General features: G+C 44.7%; 1 protein-coding gene across 2 annotated transcripts in view; it reads right to left on the bottom strand.

The window, feature by feature from the left end:
* Positions 1-24045, bottom strand: part of GALNT16 (polypeptide N-acetylgalactosaminyltransferase 16) — a 145324-nt gene extending 121279 nt beyond the window's left edge. Inside the window, exon 1 of one of the 2 annotated variants that reach the window (XR_014172027.1) lies at positions 23647-24045. Coding sequence is in view for 1 of the 2 variants with exons in the window: in XM_081926360.1 (XP_081782486.1) it covers positions 23647-23847 (201 nt within the window). In the remaining variant the exon portion in view is untranslated. The remainder of the gene's footprint in view (positions 1-23646) is intronic. The other variant, XM_081926360.1, reaches the window with a different exon arrangement.
* Between the last annotated feature and the right edge of the window lie 2395 nt (positions 24046-26440).

The raw sequence follows: 26440 nt of genomic DNA on the forward strand, positions 1-26440 counted from the left end.
GACAGGAGCTGGCCAGGGACTGAACAGAGCTTCAATTTAAAATTACACAACTAATTCCAGATAAGAAAGTACGTGTATAATTTATTCCAGCTCAAATGGCAAGCAGAATTTAAGGGGGCTAAAATTCAATTATGCAGACAGATTTAATGCTCTTGATAAATTCCGACCACCTTTGCTGTTTGGGCAGGGAGAGGGGAAATGCCTTAAGATTTTTAATGGCTAGATCTGCCAAAAAAAAAATTGACTCCAAGGCTATGCACACGTTACCCTTTTTACTCCAGCTCCACTACTCTCCCACTGCTGGTGTTTGAAGCCGAGCACACATGACGCCAGCCACAATCCATCTGTAGCCTGTTGTTTCTCAAGAAATACTCCTGTTTGATGCATTTCCCCTCAAACCACCTGCTATCCAATTTGAGAACGCAAGCTGCAGCAAAGCTGAGGCGTGCACAGTTCAGAGAGGTGGCGATGCACATGTTTGGGAGACTGCAGGTGCACAGAAACAAATCAGGCAACAGGCATCGGGTGAAGACATGTCTACCCCTCTCTGGGGTGTGTACAGCAAGTGCAAATGCAACTTGAAACACCGCAGGGGAATGGGGAATGAGCTTGGTGGGTTTTAAGCCATTCTTCTGAGCGTACCCTGACTCTGAGATGCAATGAGCTAAAGGGGTAACCCCAAATGAAAGAAAAAGTTACCAACTCTGTCGCAGACCCTCGTGGTGCAATTAGGCAATTTTAGACTCTGGACTTAATGCTGCCTTATGGGAGCTCATGCTTTAGACGGCAATGTGCTTTACCTATTTCAAGATGTATTGAGCCATCCTTGCTGTGTTTGAATGCCCACCTGTCCATTTTGCTGGTTGAGCTTCTGACTTCCACCCTAAACTCTTCCCCTGCAAGAACCAACCTCTCAGAATGTCCAACGGAGCCCCTCTCTCTACCTGTTCTGTATCACTCAAGAAATCTATGGCTATGGTAGTAATAATATATATAATTAATAGGGTTGCAACGTTTAATCCATTAATTGATTACATTAATCAATTAAACACCTTCAGGTCCACTATGAAAGTGCCCTCAATTAAGCAAGTGGAAGATTTTGTTTCTTTGTTGTTTTTAGTAGATACTTAATAATAATAAAAAACCCCACTGTGTGAAAGATGCTATCTTAGAAGTAGCATTCTCTTGTCTCTCACCCACAAGATATATGGCCTTGTCTAAGATGGTGTCTGACTCGGACGCGGGTGACGCTGTGGTCTAAACCACAGAGCCTAGGGCTTGCTGATCAGAAGGTTGGTGGTTCAAATCCCTGCGACGGCATGAGCTCCCGTTGCTCGGTCCCAGCTCCTGCCAACCTAGCAGTTTGAAAGCATGTCAAAGTGCAAGTAGATAAATAGGTACTGCTCCAGCAGGAAAGTAAACGGCATTTCCATGCGCCGCTCTGGCTCGCCAGAAGCGGCTTAGTCATGCTGGCCACATGACCTGGAAGCTGTACGCCAGCTTCCTTGGCCAGTAAAGTGAGATGAGCGCCGCAACCCCAGAGTCATCTGCGACTGGACCTTACGGTCAGGGGTCCCTTTACCTTTAAGATGGTGTCTACTGCCACTGAAGATTTTCCAGTTAAGGAGATAAAGGGTTCAGTGGAAAAGCCCCATATGACAGCAGAATGCAAGCTATGCCACCATCACAATGGCAGTGCAAGCAGAACAACTCAGATGACTGTGTGGTACATGGCAGCATCAGAGCCATTCTGCTGGCAGCAGTGTGCTGGTGGAACATCTACAATGTGCTTGCCACAGGAGAGGAGCACACTGAAGCTCTGTCCTATAGTCTTCCAGGACATGGGCATGTCCCTGTTGTCAGCACAAATTTACACCTGCCCCAGACCAGGAACAAATAATTTACATCCCATTGATTTCATTGAGAGGGATTCCCTTTTTAAACAGCAACCTCCATGTAGATGGCAGCTCCGCTCATGTCCAAATGTAGGATATGTTGTAAGAGAGCACCCAATTACAAGAGATCACCGCCAGTCACAGGGAGACCACAACTTGGATGATAGGGTTCACAGCGTGGAGCTGAGCTGCAAATCTCTGGCTTTGTGTGAAGCACACTTAAGAAGTGATCAGGGGGAACACTAGTGAACTATGGAGGAAGTGAACTCTGCAAATAAAGGGAGCCCTGTTCACAAAAGAATCTGACCTTACGACAAAGATAGGAACTTCAGCACTTTGCAAACAATTCCCTGCTTTAAACTTGAACAAGCACCTACCCTTTGGCACCTTACACAAACACTCAATGACATCTAAGACCTGAGAGTGGCAGGACAGACTGCCCCACACATGTAAGTGAGCGGGGAAAACACTTGTTTTCAAGTATAACTGCTGTGTCCAACTCCTGTGTCTCTCCTGCTTGGTTTCTTGGTGATAATGCAGAAACACCTTCTAAGGATTTGATTAGGTTTATGCTTGTGGCAGCAGATTTGAGTATTGCAAAGAACTGGAAAGGCACTGCAGATCTTGAATAGCCAGAACTGGTACACCAAAACTTTAGGACTTGGAGAAACTCACATGCCACCGCAAATCACTAAAGCAACAGATTCATTTTCAACAGTTAGGAGTGACTTCATTAATTTTGTTCATTGGGAAGGGCGTGAGACACAATTCCCAACCAGGTGTGCAAATATGAGGCTTATAAAAGGTTCATTATTCAGTTTTGTAGCAGCAGTCCAGAGTTGGGGGATGCTGCTTGGAATGACAGTCCTGAAGATTACCTAAATGCAAGAAAAATGCAAAAATATAGAAATCTTTCTCCTTACCTACACCTGGATTTTGATGTTAACATGTGTTGTTATATATGGCAATGCCATTGAAATGTGTTTATGCTGTACATGCTATTTTAGATTATTACTTGATTCTTATAATAATAGTTTTTCCCATTTGTTGAAAAGTTAAATTTGCTATGGGTTGTCTCCTCCAACCATTACCCCTGCTAGCCACGTTTGTGAGCACTTTTGTGTTGCGTGATCACCGCCCAAATACAGAGTATGGGACTAACAATCAACAAGATATACCTTTATAAGGGATGGGGGATATACCTTTATAAGGGGGAGGGAATCCTTCTGAATGACATCACATCCTATCGCGGGACAAAAGTCCCCAGACTCTTTTGAAATCCTCTCAACTTAAACATTGATACTGTTCCAGGAAATCAAAATTGCCTTTCAATCACGTTAACATAATTAGACTGTCACCATGGTTATTGACTCAAATGTTTCCAGAAGAAAAGCTCAGATTGAATTTAAAGGGGCGACAGAAAGTAGGTGCAATTGTTTCAATATGCTTTAAGGAATACAGGAAGCATCGCCTTTGGTATAATCTTTGACCATATGCCATCAAATTACAGCACAGACAACCTTCCTCAAAGACATGACACATCTATACGGTACACAATTTTTATCATATTGTTACCATGCTGGGCTCATGAGATGGGGCAGACTAGACATTTCAATAAATAAACATTGTGGGGAAAGTCTACATCTTTGTATGTGAGTCTCAGCTTCCTCCCCACAGCCAGTTTTGGTGGGGTGGGGTGGGGTGCAGGTAGTCACATTTTATTATTCTCCCTCCCACTGCCAGTATAGAGTTTTTGTTTTTTTAAGAAACCAAAGAAATTGGTTTGCATGAAGGGGAGACCTGCCATGTTATGCCCACAAACTGATTGAATTAAGCTATATCAATAAAAAAAAGCTAGAAGAAAACCTCGGCTAACTTATAAAATCAAAATGACAGAGTAAATTATATTTGCTATGTGAGAGTCATGAGCACATTAGTTGGGAAGAGGCAAATTCTAATGAAATCAAATGCAGTGGTACCTCATGAACTTAATCCGTTCCGGAAGTCTGTTCTTAAACCAAAACCATTCTTAAACCAAGGTGTGCTTTCGCTAATGAGGCCTCCCGCCACCAGTGCCCTTCCACTGTTTGGATTCCGTTCTTAGACCGAGGTAAAGTTCTGAAACCGGGACTATTTCCAGTTTTGCGGAGTTTGTAAACGGAATTGGTCTTAAACCGGACTGTTCTTAAACCGAGGTAGCACTGTACTTCTGTCCCAAACCTACTCACTCAGCTCCTAATCTGAGCTATGGAGCAGCTTTCATAATTAGTACATTTCATAAGCCTAGCATGACCCCAAAGAGGAATGCTGTGTGTGTACCATTCCTATCTTTTCAGCATTGAAACCAACAAGAAATGCCTGAAGGAGAGCCTATGAGCCTGTGAGGCCTGGTAGAACAGAAGTTTCGGCTAAATAAAAGAGATCACTTATTGATCCATGAATGATGCAGTTTATCCCAGTTGTGAGCGAAACAACGCCTCTGGTTTACAGCAGCAAACAAGCGGGAAAATATCACCACTGTGCATTGCTGTTATTGACATTGACTGCAATCTTGCACTTGTCAGATGTGAATCCATCTCTTGACGAAAGACGGGCACTTCCAAATGTTCATCAGAAGGTACTAAAGAAGATTTACAAGCCGCAGAAGAGAAGTAGGGGATAAATAATTTAGGGGAGGCTCCGGTTAATTATGCAGCAGGGGTGTCAGGATGGCTCAAGATAAATCCCCATTCACATGTGGGTCACAACAACTGCACATCAGGCTCTTCGTTTTGCGGCGTTGCTGGAGTGCATCTTTGTTAGGCTGTGTGATAGTCCCACAACATGAATAGCTTTTTAAAGCACTCTTAAAGACAAAACGGTCAGAGCAAAATAAAACAAGTGGACCGCGCTGCACTGGATCATCAAGAAAGACAGGGAGATTAAAGGCCACCTGACATCTTGCCGCAGCCTCTTAAAACAGGATTTCGAAACTGATTTCACAGGCTGCCTCATGTTCCATGGAAGCAAGAAAGCAGGAGAAGATACAAATTCTCACTTCACACCATGTCCTGGGGGCACAGGTGTTCCACCAGTTGAAGGCAGTCACGCTTCTGAATAGCAGTAGCTGGAAGCCACAGGAAGACAGCCGTGGGCCAGTCCACCGTCCCTCAGACCATGTGGTGGGCCCGACTATATTTTGGCGGGGAGAAATGAACGAATTCCTATGCCCCACAAATAACCCAGAGATGCATTTTAAATTAAAGAGCACATTCTACTCATGTAAAGACACGCTGATTCCCGTGGGCCGGATTGAGAAGGCGATTGGGCTGCATCCGGCCCCCAGGCCTTAGGTTGCCTACCCCTGTTCTTATGCCACAGTAAACATGTAATGTTTAAAGGTGAGCTGTGTTGTGTATCTCCAAATACATCACAGGCATGTGGGGTTTTTTGCATATGATCTCCAAAAGAGTTAATCTTTAAGATCAGCAGTACAAGGGTATGAGGACGACAAGGTTTCTTCCCACTGGGAGGCTCCTAGGGCTTGTCTACACTTCATTTGCCCCATTTGGGAAAACCTGCTCTTTACCACTGAAAGGAAGCAAACGGTAAATGGGTTTTCAGCAGATTGCTGTTCGTTCCAATTCAGCGCTAAAAAGTGGGTTTTCCCAGGGAACGTAGTGGCGCAAACAGAAAACCACTCAGACCTGTGCTTAGAAAGTCTGGGACAAGTGGAAAACCTCTTGGACCCATTCTTTCTAAGCACAGGACAAGTGGAAGTGTGGACAAGCCTTCATAGTTCTTTCTCTGTAAGGTTCAAGTGGAACAGACTTTGCACATTATCAGGGATACTTCTCACAGTATTCCCTTCATTCCCGTGGGTGTGACATAACTGATGTGTGATGATAAGGGAAAAGTTAAATTTACCCAAACAGCTCCTTGTGGGGAGGAATTCCCTTACACGGTGGTTTATTTAGCATGACTCACTTATGCCTTTGAGTCCATTACTACCAATTAGATGCCAAAAAGAGAACCCCAAGGCCCAGATTCAACTAACCCAGTGCGCTAGTGGAAGCCAGCACAAGGCTTCCCACCAATGCAATTGGGCTTCCCCCTTCCTCCCCTGCTGCAGCTCCACCAAATCTGCTCTGCGGGGTTGGGAGAAAACCCAGAACAGCATGCAGGGGGGAGGAGAGGGGGCAGTTGTTCTGTCTGGCAAGTAGAAATGCTTGCACTCACAGAAAGATCATAAGGGTGTGACGTTGAATCCCTCCCATTGCGTTCAGCATTTGGTTTGGACTGTAGAGTGCAAGTGTTCAATTGCGGGGGGCGGGGGGAGTCCACACAGCTAGAAAGGTGGTGAGCAGAAAGGGTTTCAAAATGAACCAGAATTACAGCATTATAATCCTGTTTCATTTAGGTGGTATTTCATTAATATAAACAGGGCAATAAAATGGTTCCCGGTGCAAATAATATGTGCTGAGCTGTGATCTCAATTGACCTGCCTAATACATCACATGCCTCTTTAAATAGATGGAAGAGTGGCAATAAAAGCTCCTACACCTGTGGAGATTGTGCTACTCTTCCGTCCTTTTTTTTAAAAAAGGTCAGATTGTGCTAAGAAAGAAGGCAGGAAAAACACTGGGACATAAGAAAAGCCCTGCTGGATCAGGCCAAAGGCCCATCTAGTCCAGCACGCTATTCTTGCAGTGGCCTGTGGCAAGCCCACAAGACGGAAATGAGTGCCATAACACTCTTACAACATAATCCTAATCCCCTGATCAGCACTGCCGGAGAGGAAGTGGGATTAGGTGGAGGTGTCCCTCTGCCAGACTTTGCTGGGTCTTGCCAGTGAGTGTCAGGATTTTGTCCAGCCCAGATCCTGAACAGACTTTTCAGAAGAAGAGGCTTGGGGTTCCATGGAGACTTTAACAGAAGTCCTGGAGAAACCCACATTAGTCTAAAGGCAGTCTATAACACTGCCTTGTTATATTCACAGTTCTGCTTCCCATATCTGCCAGCAAGATTTTTCCAGGTTGCCAAAAGAAAGGCTGTTTGGCACATTCTATGATAGCAGGTATTCTATTCTTGTCCAAAATCTTTGTTGTTCGTATATTGGTTTAATGAGCCAAGAGATAAATGAGCTTTGTGCCCACATGTGGCAGCTGTTTCCCTCCTCCCTTCTGGGTGCACCTGAATACAACGTGGAAAGCTTTAATTAGCTATAGTTTCCCATTTCATCCCAGCCAGGAAACTATGGTTACCTGCTTCAGAACCAGTCAGGATCTTAAGCCAACTTCAAACCATGGTTTCAGATCCTGGTTTGTTCTGAAACTGGTAACCATAGTTCCTAGTTCAGACAAGGTAGGGATCTATGGTTAATTAAGGATTTCCATGCTGCATTCTAGTATGCCACCAAGGAGCTGTGTGGGCAAGGAGCTTATTCATAGCTTGGCATATTGGGCAGATATATGACTGTCTAGACTAGGCCACCGTCCTCATGTTTCCAAGTCTCTGCAAGGACAATTTGACATTAATAATAATAAAGCTGGGATTCATAGGAACCAACTTCTGTGCCGGATACTGTATTTCATGCCTGTAGACTACAGTGTAGAGTATATGTGTGCACTGCACACAGTCTCAAACACACTCTGGTCCCCTTTAAACACTACCACAGCCTGTGGGAGCTGTTTTTGCATCTGTTCATTTGTATGATACTGCCGCAGTGGTGTCTAAAGGTCAATAACCATGTGAGTGGGACCGTTGCATACAGTATTTAATGCATGCATCAATATATTTACAAAGCTGAGACAGGTCTGACTTTTGCAAGTGCTTTGTTACAACTAAATCACAAATGAGGCTACCACATTCTGATGATGTCATCCAGTTCCCAGGCAGAAGGCTAACTGTTTCTACTATGCTAAACAGAGGATGATTACCCAATGGGGATCAGGAACAACAATTTTGCTTTAAGGCTTTGTGCACATGGATGCCAGCCTTGAAATCTTACTGTAGCACCACGGGATTAATCCCGGGAAAAGTGGCTCTTCTGGCACTGCAGTAAACTTTAAGGAGACCTCCTGTTTCAGTTGGGAAGTGAAGATTGTTTATACAGCATTCTGAATTTTCTGATAGAAGGCAAAGCAATTGTTGAAGAGAGAAGGTGTTCAGAGTGATTTAAGTGGAGACATACAAGCAGTGATGGGATTTCGGCAAGGGAACTGTAATGGTGGTGATTAGGCAGGGAGATGTATCAGCTTTTGAATTATCTGGCTGGGAAAAGGAGGGACACAATATGGTTTGACATATTTGAAATTGAACAAGACAGAGCAGCAGAGAAAACAATATGGAGCAATCATGGATTGCTCCTAGGGGGCAAGGAAGATTTATTAACTGGTTTTGTTTACCTTTCGCTTCTTTAATCACTGCCCCATGACTAAGCAGCTCTTGCAGTGCCCCCAGAAACATTCTTGGGAAGCAAGAGGCACCACTATACTCCCTGGTCCTGAACGGGGTAACTGTGCCCCTGAAAGACCAGGTGTGCAGCCTGGGAGCCATTTAGGACTCACAGCTGTCCATGGAGGTGCAGGTCAATTGTCCAGGGCAGCTGCTTACCAGCTCCATCTGGTACGCAGGCTGAGACCCTACCTTCCCACAGACTGTCTCACCAGAATAGTGCATGTTTTGGTTATCTCTCACTTGGACTCCTGCAATGCTCTCTACATGGAGCTACTTTTGAAGGTGACCTGGAAACTACAACTAATCCAGAATGTGGCAGCTAGACTGGTGACTGGGAGCAGCCGCCGAGACCATATAACACCGGTCCTGAAAGACCTACATTGGCTCCCAGTATGTTTCCGAGCACAATTCAAAGTGTTGGTGCTGACCTTTAAAGCCCTAAACGACCTCAGCCCGGTATACCTGAAGGAGCATCTCCACCCCCATCATTCAGCCTGAAGTCCTCTTCTGGTGGTTTCCTCATTGTGAGAAGTGAAGTTATAGGGAACTAGGCAGAAGGCCTTATCGGTAGTGGTTGGAGAAAGAGAGAGAGAGAGCACACTAGAGCACTAGATGTTGGATGGCCATCTGTCATGGATGCTTTAGCTGAGATTGCTGCATTGCAGGGGTTTGGACTGAATGACCCCCAAGGTCCTTTCCAACTCTACAATTCCATGATTCCATGAATCCCTGAGCATTGGCTCTGCTGGAGTTGGGAATCCAACAACATCTGAAGAGACACAGGTTCTGCCCTAAGTTTTGACGCAGCAGCCTAATTTGGGGAAGGGGAGGAGTTGCTGCTTACTGCTGAATCTTTCCACAACGAACATTAGAAACCCTTGTCAAACTATTGTAATTCAGCCATAGATCTACCAAAAGATCATGACCCACAACCTGCCAACTCCTGCTTTAAAGTACTTCTGCAAGTTTTAGATGGTTGTAACCTGCCCTGGAAACCTACTAGTGAAGGGAGGGTTACCACCATAGGCTTGCCATATTTCAAGAAGTAAAAATCCAGACACCCCCAAAGTTGTTGAGTTGTTGAGGGAAAACCCCAAAATTGTCTAGCTTTTTTTAAATGAAAACACTATTTCTCAGTTGTTTACTTGCCAAAGATCCAGGACAGACCACCGCCTTCCGGAAATTCCCTCTGGACGTCACTTCTGCCTAACCAGTAATGTCAGGGAAATCCCAGGCATATAGCAGGCCTATATCATCAGCAGCATCCAGAGATGCAGGCTCTGAGCCCCCAGTGCTTTTTTCTTTTTAAAAAAAATGTTTTAACTCAAGAAGGTCACCATTTTATAGTTCAAATTGGGAAAAATAAATGCAGTAAATGGACAAAAGTACTAAGATTCACAAAATGCCTAGGGGTATGCATCCCCGTGTCCCCCCACAAAAAGGCACTGTGAGCCCCCATTTAGGCAGACCAGAATGCTGCAGTTTCCAACATTTGCCAAAAGAAACTAAGCGTATCTGTTTACATAGATTAAATAAAAGGTTATAAAAGGGTAAATGAGACATTTTCATGGTATCTGTTAATGAGCTCCTGCCAAGATATTTTTAAAGCACAGTTCAAAATATTTCCCCATAACTCGAGGGAGCACGTTTTCTTATTTAGAGGACATAGATAGATCACACACCACGTCTTGCACCCATTATATTAAAATGCTTTAAAATGCCAAATCTTAATACACGCTCACAGCATTGCAGCATTTAGCTTTCAATAAAACCAGAGAGTAAGCCAAATCACTACCTTGGCAAGGATGCAGTGATGCACACCAGAAATCGGCACGTATAGTGAGGACACGAATATTATGCCTTTCCAAAGGTGCAGCTGGAGGGTATGACACATCTGTGCTACGCTAAATGCTCTGCACTACAAGCATGAATGTTACTCCAGCTGACAAACTGCAACAAAATCCCTTCATTTATCGGTGCCAGATTCCATCTTGGATTGCTTTTAGAACTTCTGACAGGGGAAAGTCCCATCGATGCAGCTGTTTCCATCTCAATATTACAAAATGATGGAGGGAAGTACAGCTGCCAAATACCTCATTGTCACACAGCTATTAGAAGCTCAGAGGTTCAGGCCAGATTGCAGTCTAGCAAGCTTATACCAGGGATGCAGTCAAAAGGATGTTTAACTTCCCCATGCTGGAGATTTGGAGCGAGGCGCCATCGCTCCTCATGATCCCTTGCTCTCTTTCTCCTTTTCATTTCTGATCAAGGAACAGCAGTCAGGGCCAGAACTAGGTCTCTTGGCACCTGGAGCAAACAGCATGAATTGCGGCCCTAAGCCAACCCCATATTTTGCAATGTAAAAAATTAACAACAGCTGTAATGAAATGATAAACAACAAGTCTATATCATTTAAATGGTTGTTTCGATTGTGGTAACATTACAATAGCAATTAAATCAGGAACACGGAAACATAATCATTATTCCAATGTTTATTACATGAGCAGAAAATGTGTAAATATGTGGACTATTTATTAGCACATAATATTATTGACGAAATAACCAATAAAATAGAAAATAGAAGAAAAGAAAACCAGTGCCTCTACCTAGTCCTCTGCTAAGTCACTTGCTGGAGTCAATCCTTCCTCCCAAGGAGGCCCCTGCTTCTCAGAGGACCCCTGCCAATAGTGCTGTGTAGCAGCCAACAGAGTGCTCCACTTGCAACTTTGGACTTCCTGTCTGGTCCACCACCATCTTTGATTCCTGAGCCTTGGGCATCATGGGGGAGAATCAGGGAACAAAACAGAACTTAATATGGGGTCACTGGAGGAGAGGCTTCTCTAAAATGAGGTTCCGCAGCCTTTGGACCAGTGTGGGTTTCTCCACGTCTTCAGTGGGAGTTGGGTGTTGCGTGAAGCCCCAAGTCTCTCTCTCTGAAGAGGTCTCTCCAAGGTCTGGGTCACTACAATGCATTAAATGTTGTTGTTGTTGTTTAGTCGTTTAGTTGTGTCCGACTCTTTGTGACCCCATGGACCAGAGCATGCCAGGCACTTCTGTCTTCCACTGCCTCCCGCAGTTTGGTCAGACTCATGCTGGTAGCTTCGCGAACACTATCCAACCATCTTGTCCTCTGTCATCCCCTTCTCCTTGTGCCCTCCATCTTTCCCAACATCAGGGTCTTTTCCAGGGAGTCTTCTCTTCTCATGAGGTGGCCAAAGTATTGGAGCCTCAGCTTCACGATCTGTCCTTCCAGTGAGCACTCAGGGCTGATTTCCTTAAGAATGGAGAGGTTTGATCTTCTTGCAGTCCATGGGACTCTCAAAAGTCTCCTCCAGCACCAGAATTCAAAAGCATCAATTAAATGCTTTAAATTAAAGCATTAAATGTAAGTCTGCCTTTTTAAGACAGTTTGGAAACTTCAGTTAACACAAAATATGCCTCGAAAGGCGGAAATGATACCCATCTTAAAATATCTAAAGGGCTGTCACATGGAGGATGAAGCTTGTTTTCTCCTGCTCCAGAGTCTGGGATTTGAACCAATGGATCCAAGTTACAAGAAAGTAGATCTTTGACTAAACATCAAGAATAACTTTCTGACAGTAAGAGCTATTGGACAGTGGAACAGACTCCCACAAGAGGTGGTGGACTCTCCTTTCTTGGGGGTTTTAGCAGAGGTTGGAAGGCCACCTGTCATGTATGATTTAGTTGAGATTCCTGCATTGCAAGGGGTGGACTAGACGACTCTTAGAGTCCCTTGCAACTCTACAATTTTTATGGTTCTATGTTAACAACCTTGTAGCCCAGGACCTATGAGACTGAGTGTATAATGCCAACACCAGCCCCATTTTTTGCCGGTAGGCATATACACTTGCAAGTTGCCTCAGCAATACTGACAGACAACACAGTCCAACTATGAAAAAAATGGCACTGACTTAAGGTGCCCCAAGAAGAGGGGCTTCAAATGGATATTCAGCCTTCAGGGTCTCTCAGAGGCTTTAAAAGGGCTTCCAGTATGTTTCCAAGCACAACTCAAAATGCTGATGCAAACCTCTGAAGTCCTAAAATAGCCTGGCATCAGGGTATTTGAAGGACTCTCACAAAAACCTTCCCATATTTTAAGATCTTCCTCAGAGGCTCTTCCCCAAGGACCTCCCTCTTCAAAGATTAGGTAGATGGCAGCTAGAGAAAGAGTTTCCTCAGAAACATGTGCCTGGTGTCATCATAGCTACTTTTCAGGTTTCAGATTGTGAGGCACATGAAGTATATTTTTGTTTTTATTATTCTATCAGTCTCTGGCCATGTTTTTAAGGGTTCTGTCTTAAAAGTGTTCTTTCAATCTGTGTTAAGGAGGGCAACCACAAGGAAAAGGGCCTTTTCCACAGCACCTCCCATCCTTAGCTATAGAATGTCCTCCTCAGAGAGACTCACCTGGTGCTTATATGTCATTGCCTTTTCTCTGGCCTTTAAAAATCTGTAGGCCCCTCCGGATCAGCATTTCATTGCTGGTGTATTCTACAGCATGTTCTCGACACAATAATAGTGTATTAGTGGTGGCCCTGCTCCCCAGTTTCTATCGCATTATTGCTGTCCAGGCCAGAGTGGCTATAGCAGAGCAAAAGCGGGACAAGAAAAAACTGGACTTTAGCAAGAAGTTACAGGATATGCATTAGTTGGAAATGAATCAGTGTGACTCATCCAAAGCTTCTGCAGGTGCAAACAGTATTTAAAGTAGGATCATGTGTGTGACTTCCCTGAACAAATCAAGAGAACAAATCACAAGTTATGATGAACATGAAATAAAAAGGATGTCTGGAGGAACCCCGTTAGCAAATTGGCTTAAAGTTGTGAACATTTTAACATTCATTATGATGTCACTATATGATTCAACCTTGTGAAGAGGCTCTTTTGTTGCTCACCTCATTTTGATTGTTATGATTACAACTAAATCTGTTTTAATCCCTGTTGGCTTATCTGCTGCTCTGTTTTATAGTGTGCTGTTATTTACTTTGGCGTTTTATTAGAGTTTTGTGATTTTATGGTGCTCCTCCCAGACAACTTTCATTAAGGGGCAAGCAATAAATATAATACATAAATGCAGCTTCTGGTGCTGCTGTCTGATGTTTTAGCTATTATTTTTAATTGTTTTCAGTGTTTTTATAGATTTCATTTATTGTTGTTATCTGCCGTAACCTGCCTTGGAAATGAGATGCTGGAAGGTGGGATAGAAACACCCTAGGATCAATAAGGGGACAAAACAAAACGACTGACCAGGATGGATTATGAAGCACTTACCAGACTCTAGAAAAGGTCCAAAATCTCACCTCATATTTTATATGCATTTATTTTAATACACTTTCCTCATAAACCCAAGGCATCTTACATGTATAATAAAAATAATAGTGATGTGCCAAAGCAATAATACAAATATCATAAAATCTTGAGGAAGAGGGTCAACTCTTGCTTTATGAAAGGCTTCTGGGGCTTAATTTAAACCAGAGGTTATCAAGGGTAGGGCTCAAAACCTATGTCCGGTTCTATGACTCAGCCTGAAGAAAGCTGTTAAGCACATGCAGAAAACCATGCTCTTGTCATTGGGGGACCACAGTCAGCTCACGCACATCTGGGATTGCAAAAGTAAACCGGAGTGTGGACCCTCCTGACACTCTTGAGCTCCAATTCTTCATATCTTAGAGTACTGCCAGACAGGAGGCCTAATATTGTATGAGTCATTAAGGTATCATAAATGAGATATTGGCAACAGGGTTCTCCCCCCCCCCCCCCGCAAAAAAACAACAACACCTTATTCAATTTTTCCTGGAAAGGGTAAATCCGGATTAAATGGGGAGAAACTGCAGGCTAGCAATTTGATGTTGTTGTGTGGAAGCTGCAAAATAAAAATAAAAATAGTTGGATGAAGAGCACACCATCACACAGTCAACAGCCGCCTGGAAGAAGCATCCTTAGATATAAAGAACTGTTTCTTCTTTTCCTACAGTGCAAAGGCTTTCAAGAACTTGCTTTCTCACCAGCTTTTAGCTGAAATATACATATATTATTTTCTGTCATACCTGAAGAGAAACACACAGATATATCTCACTTCTAAATAGCTGCTGCCGCCCCAATGCTTGGGTTAGCTTAGCTCATGTTGTACCGCTTTCCTGGAAAGATAGGGCAGAACATATTGGTTGTCTTGCCTTGGCTCCTCAGCATTAATACCTCACAGATGATTTGATTTTATCCTCCAGTTTCCAGGAAGGGGGGGAGAAGGGGATGACCAAAGCCACAGTAGCTTTGAAGGGGTTTGAAACAGACAAGATATGTGTTCTACTTGAATTTCACATATACAGACTTTAACATTCACATTTATTTACTGTTCAGTTGTTTATCCCATGTCATCCTGCCCTTCCACAGAGCCAAGAAACTCATCTTCCATACAACGCTCACAGCCCAGCTCTAACCACAACACTCGCTTGCAAAGTATGCTAATTAGATCTGCACCCTGTATTTCAAAATTGTTAATGGCATTGTTGAGATCTGGTTCTCATCCTCTCTTTTTTTTCCAGAAAAATGGAAAGAAAACCTGAACAACTGATCCAGTTCAGCTTTGTTGTTATAGTTGTTGTTTTTCAGATTAAACATCCCTGCACTTTTTCACAGGCCCTGCAGGTTTGCCTCCCTCTCTCCTCCTTATACGAGGCTACTTGAACAATTTCTATTGCCAGTTTCCACTTTTTCAATGCGTGCAAATGTAGGGGCTGCCGTATTTCAAAAAGCAGGAACCAGGAAGACCTGCAAATTGTTGAGCTTTTCTCGACAAACCCCAAAGTGCCACCTTTCAGATTGCCAATTCTGCCTTTGAAATCCCAGTAATGTCTGGGAAAATCCGGTCATATGGCAGCCCTAGCAAACGTTGCGTCTTAATGATCTCAGGTGGGAAAACCACGAAAGCTTGACAACAGAATACTTTCTGAATACTCAAAGGAAAAAAGAAGGCAGATCTCTGAAGTCTAGTTCTTCTTTCATAAACTATTATTTCAAGCCACTTTCGTGGAATCTGGAGAAAGAGATTTGCTGAGTTTTTAAAACTGCAGTCCAGATTTGAAAGTGCAACAACTCCTTTATTGCTGTTTTGGCCAATACTAAATTAAAAGAAGTATTAAGTCTGGGGTGATTTTTTTTTTTTAAGAAAGCTTTTCATCCACTTGATATTGCTGAATCAGTACATACACCAAACTAGATCCAGGTGGTACAGGAGTCCCACCCACACATTACTTGTGTGATGGTGCTCCACACAATTAATGGGAAGCAGAGCTGCAAGGCTGAACCTTCCACTGACACCATGCACCACCATGCCTTATCCCACTCCCACAACTTCCAGGCATGCATTGAACATGGGGGACTGAGCACGGAGAAAGCCTGTGGCTTCACTGCTTGAGATGTCCACACCACCCAGAGATCTACAGATGAAGGATGGTATACAAATTTCAACCACCATCATCCACTGGCTCTACAGATGGCTTGCTGGACTGCAACTCCTATTATCCCTGAGCACTGGCCAAGTTGGCTGTAGCTGATGGGAGGTAGAAGGCAAATCCAGAGGGCTTCAGGTTAGCCAGCCCTGCTGCAAAATATCCCCTTTTTCATCAACCATCCCTTTGCTGCTTTCCCCTGGAGTGACTTTTCTGACTGGCTGATACCTTCTCTAGCTTTTTTTCTTTTTAACCTTAATTTGCTATAATTGTGGGGTTTCCCACATACACTCAGAACCATGCTGAACATGCTGAACAAGCCTACAGCTACTTTTAAATATATACGTATATAAATATTCTAGTCCATATAGGATGGGTTCTATTGTTATCTTTCCTCTGGTCTGTAAGTGCTCTGTGTGCAGGAAGCTTTTAGACGGGGTAAAACTCACAATCTTCAGCCTATATACTGAATAGCACCATCCTAGAAACTGTGTAATTCATCTGCATGTGAGTATAGATAAATACATCTGCTCCTACATACACACATATTGCCATGGCAGACTACCTTCCTGGGCCTGACTCACCACTTCCAACTTGAGAAGACTCTTGGTGGAGTGTTTATTTTTAAGAGGGAAGGAATTCATGCATGCATGCCGTAAGATTGTTTCCTGGCTTCCATTGTTGCTTTTCATCCCTCTTGCTAGAATGGGAATTTTCACAACTGATGCTGGGGGTGCCTTTTAGACTGCAATGTGTCTCATGCGAATGTATGTAATGAGAGACAGAAAGTGGAAGAATCCGTTTTAGCTGCATTGCCACTTTGCAAGTAAGTCCACACAGGTTATTATCCCCCAGCTCATTAAAAAAGCAACAGCACTTAGCCCCCTTGCACTGTGTGGCCTAGCTCAGTAGCAGAGCATATGATATACACACGGAAGAATCTAGGTTCAACCGGGGCATTTCCAGGTAGGGCTGGAAACACACTTGATTGAAGTGCTGGAGAAACAGCGCCCGTCAGAAGAGACAAGACTGAGCTATGTAGATGGACTTATGATCTATCTTTGCATAAGGCAGCTTCCTGCACAGGTTCTTGCACACTGATTCCCCCCCCCTCCCCCCGGGCCAGATGGAGGTGATTCTTCTGGTCACCTGGATGTGATTCTTACTCACCGTAGGTAACCAGGCAGATGACTCTTGAGAAGCCTGTGCAGTTCAAATCAAGGAGGTGAGAAGTTCCAAAAGCAAGGAAAGCATCACTTGAACAAATAGTGAGGCTACGGTTACCAAGCAGCCAAAATGGTTGCCTGCCTGGTAACCAGCACTGGGCACAGAAAAACTAGTACATTCCTGGTTCTGCCATGCCAGTGTTCTTTTCAAACAGGAATTTTCACTGGAGTAGGGAATGAACTCAAAAGGACAAAGAAGCACTTTCAACCTGTATCCACTACCTGGCAAGATGACTACCTGGCAAGATGACTTCAGGAGAATAAAAGGCTAAGGAGTAAACCCTACATAAATGCGGAGTGGAGTCCCTTAGACAGTTGGATGGCACCTTGTACGCCTCCTTCCGGCAACTGAAGCTAAGCTGGTGCCAAATGTATTGCTCACTTTCCTTTGGACCACAGCAGTGAGGCCAAGACAGGGGTCTTGTCGTCTGGGCAGGCCAGGACCTCCATACACACTGCCCAAGCTTGCACCCCAAGAAGGTCTTTCAGTGCTGCTAACGAAGCAGTTTAACATAACCTCCAGAGGCACACTCTAATGTCTCTTTAGACAAGACAGATGCCAACAACAGAATCGCTACTCCTAAAACTCACTGGCTCCAGACTAACAGTGCAATCCTAACTATGTCTACTGAGAAGTTAAGTCCAACTGAATTCAAAGGGGCTTACTCCCAGGTACCAAGATGTTAGGATCTCAACTCCAAATTCAAAGCTGTTCTCAGGCCTTATGACCCATCAAAAACAGGAAAATTGGGCATAGAACTGGCTGCTTGAACAGTGATTGGCTCTTGCATTCTAGTAAATCCTCTCTGTAGAGCTGCTAGTTTATTAAGGGAGCTGGAGTAAGACCAGTTTGCAGGAATTGGGAAGTTACATACACACTTAATCTGTAGACTAGGAAAAAAATGGGGCAGGGGAATACAATATACACTATGAGAATCCACAAAGCAGATGAAAGCAGTCTCTTTCTTTCACTCCCACTTGACCTCCAAGGTACTCTCTTATTTACTACGTATTTAGCAAGGCAGACAGAGATGACTTCCAGACAATCGATTTATTGAGCATTTATCCTGATTTGTTCACAGAAAGTTTGTGGGAAAGTTATACAAGGGCGGCTGTTTATTCAGCAGCCATCCCAACTTCCTTGTAGGGAAATTATATGACATTGTATGAAGCAATTGTCACCCCCCCATTTTCCAGTGCATTTTCCCATTGCTTTCCTTACTGCAAAAAAATTCAGATTATTTTTCTGGGAATAGGATTTGTTGCACAAGAATGCCAAATCCATTTTAACAACCTGAATCTGCCAGAATTCACTTAAATCCTACCCAGAAAATAGTGGCAGTCTGGAAGTGCCCTTGTAGTCTTCCCCCCCCCCCCCGGCTTATTAACCATTCATTCAGATTTGCTTGCATGGAGGTTATACAATGTCTATCCTTTACTGAGCATTCATTCTGATTTGTTTACAGGGAGGTTTTATGGCAATGAATAATCATCCCAATGCACAAACACCATATATCTTCCTATCAATCAATCAATCAATCAATCACGTATCTAACAATTTTTTTACTGCATTTCCCCTTCACTTTCCTAGTCACAAAACCCTCAGGTTTTTTTAAAAAAGTGGATTTGTTGCACCAGAGTGACAGAACACTTTAATCTGCTTTAATTGCACAAACCTATATTTCCAGTATACGACTGATTTAATTTCTTGCACAAAACACTGACAGCCTGGAGGCGACCCCAGACTCTTTCCCATCCACCTCCTATTCAAAGAGAGAAAGTACTCAGCTGGGCAGTTAATAGCTCATAAAGCTTTCATCACATTTAACATTCAGGAATCAGAGTGGGCAGAAGAGCAAAGGGACCCTGCTCAGAGCTAGAAAAAAAAAGTCAGGAATAGCAGCTTTTTTTCCTAGTCTGTTACTGGGGTCCTTTCTATGCAATGCTCTGAACACTGGAGGGGGCAGTGTGAAAAGGGAAATGGTGGGTTTGAGTTCACTCAGAAGGGACGGGCTCTATCCTGCCCTCTGCTCACTGACCCATCACAGCTCCATGTTAGAGCTTAGGCAGAAGGTCCCAGATTCAATCCCACACAGGGTCTGGAAAGGTTCCTGCCTGAAAACCTGGAAAATCGCTGCCCTCAGTGCTCACAATTGATGGACCAATGGTCTCATCCATTCATTATAAGGCAGCTTCCTATGTTCCACCAGAACATATGTTCGGCCAGTTTTTGCCTTGCCTCTGCTTGTCCATGATCGGACCCCTGGCCTCCTCCAGAGGGTCAGTCTTTTTGAATTAGAAATTAGCCACCCTGTCTAAAGGCCCAGCTGCACTGTAACACCAATCTGAATAGCAATGACTCCCCCACAAAAATATTGGGAACTGTAGTTTGCTATGGGTGCTGAAAGTTGTTAGAAGACCCCTATTCCCCTCACAGTGCTGTAATTTCTGGTGTTCACTAAGTAGAGGGATTAACTGTTAACCTGTCTGGAGAGATATTGGGGTTCAACACCCTGCAGGTTCATCCTATAAGGCCAAGAGAATCCAGACACAAACTGGATTCAGGCATTTATTTAGGCATTGCAAGACCAGTGTGGCATAATCTCAACCAGCAAATAGATTAGGGGTGGACTGACAATTGGAGTCTGGATCTTACTGGCCGTCCTGGTTGAACCTACAGGGTACTGGGTATTGAACATCAACATTTCCCCAACAAAACCACTCTGAAACTGCAGCTCTGCAAAGGGAGGGGGGGCTCCTGGCAACTCACAAAACCCTTAACAGACTAGTTTTCAGGATTCTTTGGAGCAAGACGTAGCCTTTTAAGTGGAACGATACTGCTTTAAATGTATAGTGAAGATGGGGCCTGAGACTGGGATAAGAGAGTCTGGGATTCACACCGATATGAAAGTGTGAACACAACAAGTACCTGATGTGCTCTACTGCCCATTCCAGAAAAACAGAAGACAAAGGTGCCATTCCTTCCCCATCTGTTCTGTTCTGCTCACTTGCCTTCCCACTTCGAGATTTGCTCTCCAGCCTATCCACTTTCCTCTCCACATCAAGCAATCTGGTGACCAATGGAGCTGCTTGTTATTCACATTACATCCCAGTACAGTCCCATTACCAACTCACTACATTGCCAAATCAATAAAAGCACAACTGCTTGAGGTCATGGCAGCAGGAATATGGCTTTTTTATTGGCTTGGTGCTTATAGCGGTAGTAGAGAATGCTGTGGAAACTATGCCATGTATGCACTGGAGGGGGGGGGGGACAGCCATCTGAAAAAGAGTCTGTATCTCTCCACCCTGCTTCATTAAATAAAGTGATCACTGGTCAAGTTCAGAAAGAATATATCACCAAGATTGCATAGCAGAGAGTATGTTGCTACATACTTCAAAATCATCCCTATTTATGTCCCCACCCCCAAATGAAGCAAGTATGAGGAGGAGGCATACCATCAACTCAGATACTTAAGAGAGTGAGGAAAAAGGTAGAAATGTCTCTGTTTCAATAGGTGTGAAGAGTAAACCCAGCAATAACAATAATCCTACTACTACATCTTACTACACCTGCAATATTATTCTGCCAACGCTATTCTATTTTGCATAAACTTAAAAGAACACCCGCTTGTAACTGAACCTTTTGCATGCTTCTGTGCAGTCCATGGTAGTAATAAAAACATAACCCTTTGCACCACCTTCCATCCAAAATCTTCAGAGAAATATTACAGCCATCCACATGAAATATAAACCATTCTTGTGTCATGCAGTATATATTGCTTTGCTGCCTGGTTCTGAACACAAAAACAAATGGAGGCGCAATTGTTGGTGGGTGTTCCTCAAGAATATACCAGAGGGTTAAGAAATGCCACATTTGTGTTCCATGGAAGTGCATGTGCTAAATCCTTAGACCACAATAGTACCACCTTCCTGGATATATGATGATAGCAATAGAGGGATATCATCATAGCATATAATGTCCTGTGGAACCCAAGTGTTTGGAACATTAAAAACTATGCCCCAGAGTTTATTAGACCCATTCTACAGCTGAGACTCAGCAAGGAAGGCAGCCCCATCCTTGCAAATGACAAGACTAAGACCCAAGACTCCTAAGCATCCAGGGCTTTCACTTTTAAGGCCTACAATGTGTTTTCATTTCTTTTATTTCACATTCATCTCTTCATCCAGGAAATAATTTGATACACAGATTAAATGACGTACTGCAATTTCTAAAGTGCTTTTAAGCCAGGTCATCCCAAAAATGTTCTGTTAGTTTTATTAAAATGTATTTCTTTTATCTTAGGATATCTTCCAGCCTGAACAAGAGGCAGCTTTCTCTGGCAGAGGAAAGCCTTCATCTAGCAGAGATGAAAGGCTTCTATGATTTTCCTTCACACAAGGGAGAGCAGGAGCCTCCTCTCATCGCAAGAGCGTGATGGGAGGGTCACTAAGAGAAAAGTGCAGCTCTTTGCAAAGGAGACTGTTGATACAGTACCCTGTACAACAGACAGAATCCAAGGCTGCCAGCTAGTTTGAATGTATGCATAGAATTTTGCACAGAAAGAATATGCAAAAGACTGCTGTCCTTTAAGCCTCCTACTGTGGTAACCAAGAATGCCTCATCATAGTTTTGACCATTGAGCAAGCAGGGATTCTTCTGATCTGAACAAGTGAAGCTGTGGTTTGACTTAGTTTGCACATTCATATATTTTTGCCATTGTGTCAGCTGGTCCTGTATGCTCAGCTTAAACATGTAGGAACTGTTAGTGGGTTTTCTCTGAGGGCATCTTCACACATTACAAATGAAGCAGTTTCCTATTTGTGATGTGGCGGTTAGAGTGTTGGACTTAGCCATAAAGCTCACTAGATGACCTTGACCAGTCCCCCCCCTCTCACTCTCTCTCTCTCAGCCTCCTCAACTTCACAGGGTTGTTGTGACTCAAGGGAAAAGCAGAGGGGATGGAACAATGTATGCTACCTTGAGCTCCGAAGAGAAGTGGAGATATAAATGTTGTGATTACCTTTATATCCTGTGCTGTCTGTCCTGAATGGCAGCCTCTCTCCAGAGCACCAGGCAGGTGACTTTCCCAGCCTTGCCACCTCTTTTTTACTTTAACTGGAGATGCTAAGAATTTAACATGGAACCGTCTGCATGCAAAGCACACTGCTGAGTTACAGGGTCCTCTCTGCTACTGAGGAGTAGAGGGGGGAAAGGAGCTGTGTGACTCATTCATCGCACGCACAATGAGATCTGTAAATCTTGGGACGCTCTGGAGCTCATGGCTGGTGAAAACTGTAAGCCCCATCTCACACATCTCAGAAGAAGTGAGAAAAGAAGAAATCCAAATCAACTGGATAGCCCCTCTTTTTTCTCTCTTGGTATGAACCCAGCCCATTTGATGGCCACTTTTGACATGAATGTTACTAGTGAATATGCCTGATGTCAGACCCTTGTTCATCTGGTTCCCCACTACTATCAACGCCAAAAGCACCAGCATGAGGACTTCACCTTGCATCAGGCAGACTTTCATGCACCCCGGTCTAGCAGGGCACAGGATCCCCCTCCCCTTTGGCTGCCACATTGCTAGCAGCGATGCAGAGCCCCAGGCGATTCCCACATCTGGAATCGCAGCTTGCAAAGGAACATCCCAACTGGCCCTTAAGGACCCAACATTTCACAGCTGGGGAAGCCAGCCAAATCGAAGTATTGCCAATTTTGACATGACAGCCTCTCCTGCCTGCAGACACACAGATGCCTCTTTCATCTGCCAGAGAAGCAGGAGCAAGACCTCCATCAGCCCCTCCAGGCTGCTCACACCGAACGCAAGAACATCACCATCCCTCCTCGCCAGTCCTTAACAGGTCAAAGACCCCAGAATCCGCACAGGCGCCTTCTTTTTGTGAGCCACTTACTCCAGCCCCATTTGCAACAGGCGCCCTCCTCGATATTTATTATTGCATTTCTCCCTCGCTTTCCGCGAGGCGCCTCAAAGGCGGCGCACAAAAGAAGTGCATCTTTCGCAATGGCTGGATCCGGATTGCAAAGCCACCTCTTCCCCGGGGCTTGCTGCTCCCTCCCGCTTCCTCTCCCCCACCGCTCTTTAGCCAGAAAAGAAACCCCGTTGTTCTTAGCCAGAGGAGCTGACCCCGGGGGCAATTCGGCGGCCAAGGCTCCCCGCACTTTCCGGAGGGAGCTTTCTGCTCTCCTCCCGCCACTCCGTAGCTCTTCCCCGATTGTAAATGCTGCCATGGTTACCCAAGCAAGAATGCGAGAATAAATACAAAAGCCCGCCATGCAAAGGCAACTCTTCCTCCGCTTTCGTTTCCCGCTCCTTCATCTCTCCCCCCACCCCCAATCCATTCAAGCAGCCGCTGCCAATCTCTCCGCAAGCGAGATTAATGCTCCGGCGCCGCCGAGCATCCCTCGCGCTCCCTGCGCAGTCGAGCAGCAGCAGCAGCAGCCGCCGCCGGAGCAGCAACCCGAAAGCGAGCTGCGCCAACGCGATTGCGCCGCGCTCGTCGGCGCGGAGGGTTTGCTGCTGCCGCTGCTGCGAGGATGAGGATGAAACCAAAGGTCACCCCCCTCTGGAAGATCCCCGTGCCACACACACTTACGATGAGGGGGATAGTCCTCTCTTCTTTGTGGATCTCGACTTTGCCCGTGGATCTCTGCCCATTCCTGCCGCCGCCGCCGCTGCTCGGCGAACGGCTGGATGCTGCTGAATGAGGCTTGTTGTCCTGCCACAAGTAATAGAAAGTGCCCAGGATCCAGGCTACGGTCAGGATGGCGATGGCATTAGCCCGGATCCTCCTCATGCTGAGAGACCCGGAGTAAACTGAGGAAGAGGGATCTGGGGGTGGGGTGGGGATCAGATGTAGGAGAGGTGCGGGGGGTGGGGTGGAGAAGAGACTGATTGGGGGGAGTGGTGATAGGATATTCTCTCTCTCTCTTTCCCTCTTATTTGGCTGGCTCGTACAGTCACAGCTGTTTGTTTTAGCTCTTGTCTCACTGCTCAGTCCTGCAGAGCGAAGAGAGCGAGGGAGCGAGCGAGAGCTCTTCAGGGTCCTAATGCCCTTTTCAGCAGCTACATTTTTTAATATATTATCATCCCTTAACAGCCCATCCTACAGGGGACAATCTAGCTTTGCATTTCCGACTGGCTCAGAGGGACAGGACCCAGCATTTATGTCCTCCCGTTTATTTATTTTTTTAGCACCTGCCTTTCGCATTTTAAAGGAGAATGGGGCATATTTTCCTTTGCGCGTTGTATTTTGGGGGAGCTTTGTGATAGTTTCAAGGCCCCGCGGGGAAGGGGAGGGTGCAAAGAGCGCAGTGGGGTTTGCTTACCCTGCCCATAGAGCAGAAGGAAGCGATTCATTCGTTCGTCGCCAAAGGGAAAAAGCATACTACAGTATAAGCCTGAGTAGCGCTGCTCCTCGTTTGTAAACACAAATTTGACACTATTTGCATGCAGTTGGTTTTAAATCTGGTGCTGCTGGACATGTTGCATTTCCCAGCATGCCAGGGGCTGCAAGACAGATCTTGCCCAGCAAACCCAAATATTTAAAATCATAGAATCTGGAAGGGTCCCAGGGGGTCATTCAGTCCAACCCTCTACAATGCAGGATTCAAGTCCAGCACCCCTGGCAGATGTCTGACCACCCTGTGCTTAAACAGCTCTAGTAAAGGGCAGCCCACGACCTCCCAAGTTAGTCTGTTCCATTGCAAAACAAATATGTATAAAGTACCTCCTAACATTTCACTGATATCTGGATATCTGCTTCCCTGCAATCCACCCAATGCCTGGAACAACAGATATTAAGCCTCGGTGCTTTTTTCCTTTAAAAATTCTGCCCCTCAATGAGGCCAAACTTAAGAGTCACAAAATGTTTAGGGGTATGTGTACCGTACCCCCCAGAAAAAAGCACTGATAAGCTTATTCCATCTTCTTGCATGCCAGTCCTTTCAGATGTTTGAAGGCTGCCATCATGCCCCCTTAATCTTGGTTCTCAGACCCCTTATCATCCTAGCTTCTCTTCTCTGGCCACAGGAGATTTGAAAACATGAGAGATTGTGGAGAGGGATTTTGCCTCTTGGAAGATGAATCATGCAGAAAGCCTTGCCGTCACACTTTAGATGTGCCCTTGCAACCCCAACATCTAAAAAAAATAAAATAAAGAAATACCAGAACTGCTGTTCCCACCAAGGTAACAAGAGCATCTGGGTAAAACAACACTATTTGGGGGGGGGGGTTGTCGCTTGCAGCCTGGTTTTAAATTAATGGTTTGTCATTGATAAATGCATTTAGAATTCCAGCCCTGGATTTCTGCAAAGAGGATGAAAGTGAAATCTTGATGTCCCTTGAAATTATGTACGTTATGACCATGGAAAATCTAGCCATCCTGCTAGAATGAAAAAGCATCAGACAGGTATAAAAATGTGCTTTGAAAGGGAACAGAACATGACCGTGTTGCAGACAGAATGGCCCCTGCTAACTTTTGTGAGCAATTGTGGTATTGATGATTCAGTAGGAATGATTCAGACTCCTGTCTCAGCTAGAATTGACTACGCAAACAAACACCCCAGGAGGATGACATTAGATGCAGAGTGGCAGGAAGACGGGAGTTCTGGTGGATCCTTGTATTCATAAAACTTCTGTTACACCTACTAGGAAACACAGAGTCAGTCTGAACATCCTAGTCAAATGCGATTGAGTTGGGCTGTGCAAGTTCTAGATGCTCAGCCCAATTCCTTTGCCCAAAAGACTTTGGTGGGAGCTGCTGCCTCCTAGCAACAACAACAAAGGGGGGGGGGAGCTAAGGATGGAGAAATGAAATGCTTCCTGGTTATTCCTGGTTCCATATGGACACTCTGTGCTTTTTGGTCCTATACTAGATGAGAGTATGGCTTTATTATGATAATCTTTTGATAGCTTCTTTGGGCTACAAAGTAGAATATTTTTTTAATATATGGGTCAGACTCCACTAAAATGGGTGTGGAACACCAGTTGTTGTTAGAGACCAGCTCCCATCATCCCTGTCCTTTGGCCACACTGATTGGGGCTGAAGGGAGTTGGAGGGTCACAGTTCCCTTAGCCCTGCAGTAGAACTTTCTCCTCAGTGCGGCATAATCAAAACAATTGGGAGAAGTACAAGAGCCTGGCTGTTTCAATTCAACAGGACTCACACAGAAAACTTTCCCAGGGAATTGTGCTCACAGTTATTATTTCTAGGGAGGCCATATGGCTGCAGTTGAATATTTATTTTTAAACCCTAAAACTTGAAGAATGCAGATATTCTGCGTGTAATGGTCCCGTATTCCCTGAGGCCTTGCTGTGCTAGCAGCATGAGGGCGGTGAGGGGGGGGGAGTTTCTGTTTCTCATGGTGGACAACAGCTTTGGAATATGG

This window comes from Podarcis melisellensis (genome assembly GCF_964234715.1).
Source record: "Podarcis melisellensis genome assembly, chromosome: 1".
In the NCBI taxonomy this organism is placed as follows: domain Eukaryota; kingdom Metazoa; phylum Chordata; class Lepidosauria; order Squamata; family Lacertidae; genus Podarcis; species Podarcis melisellensis.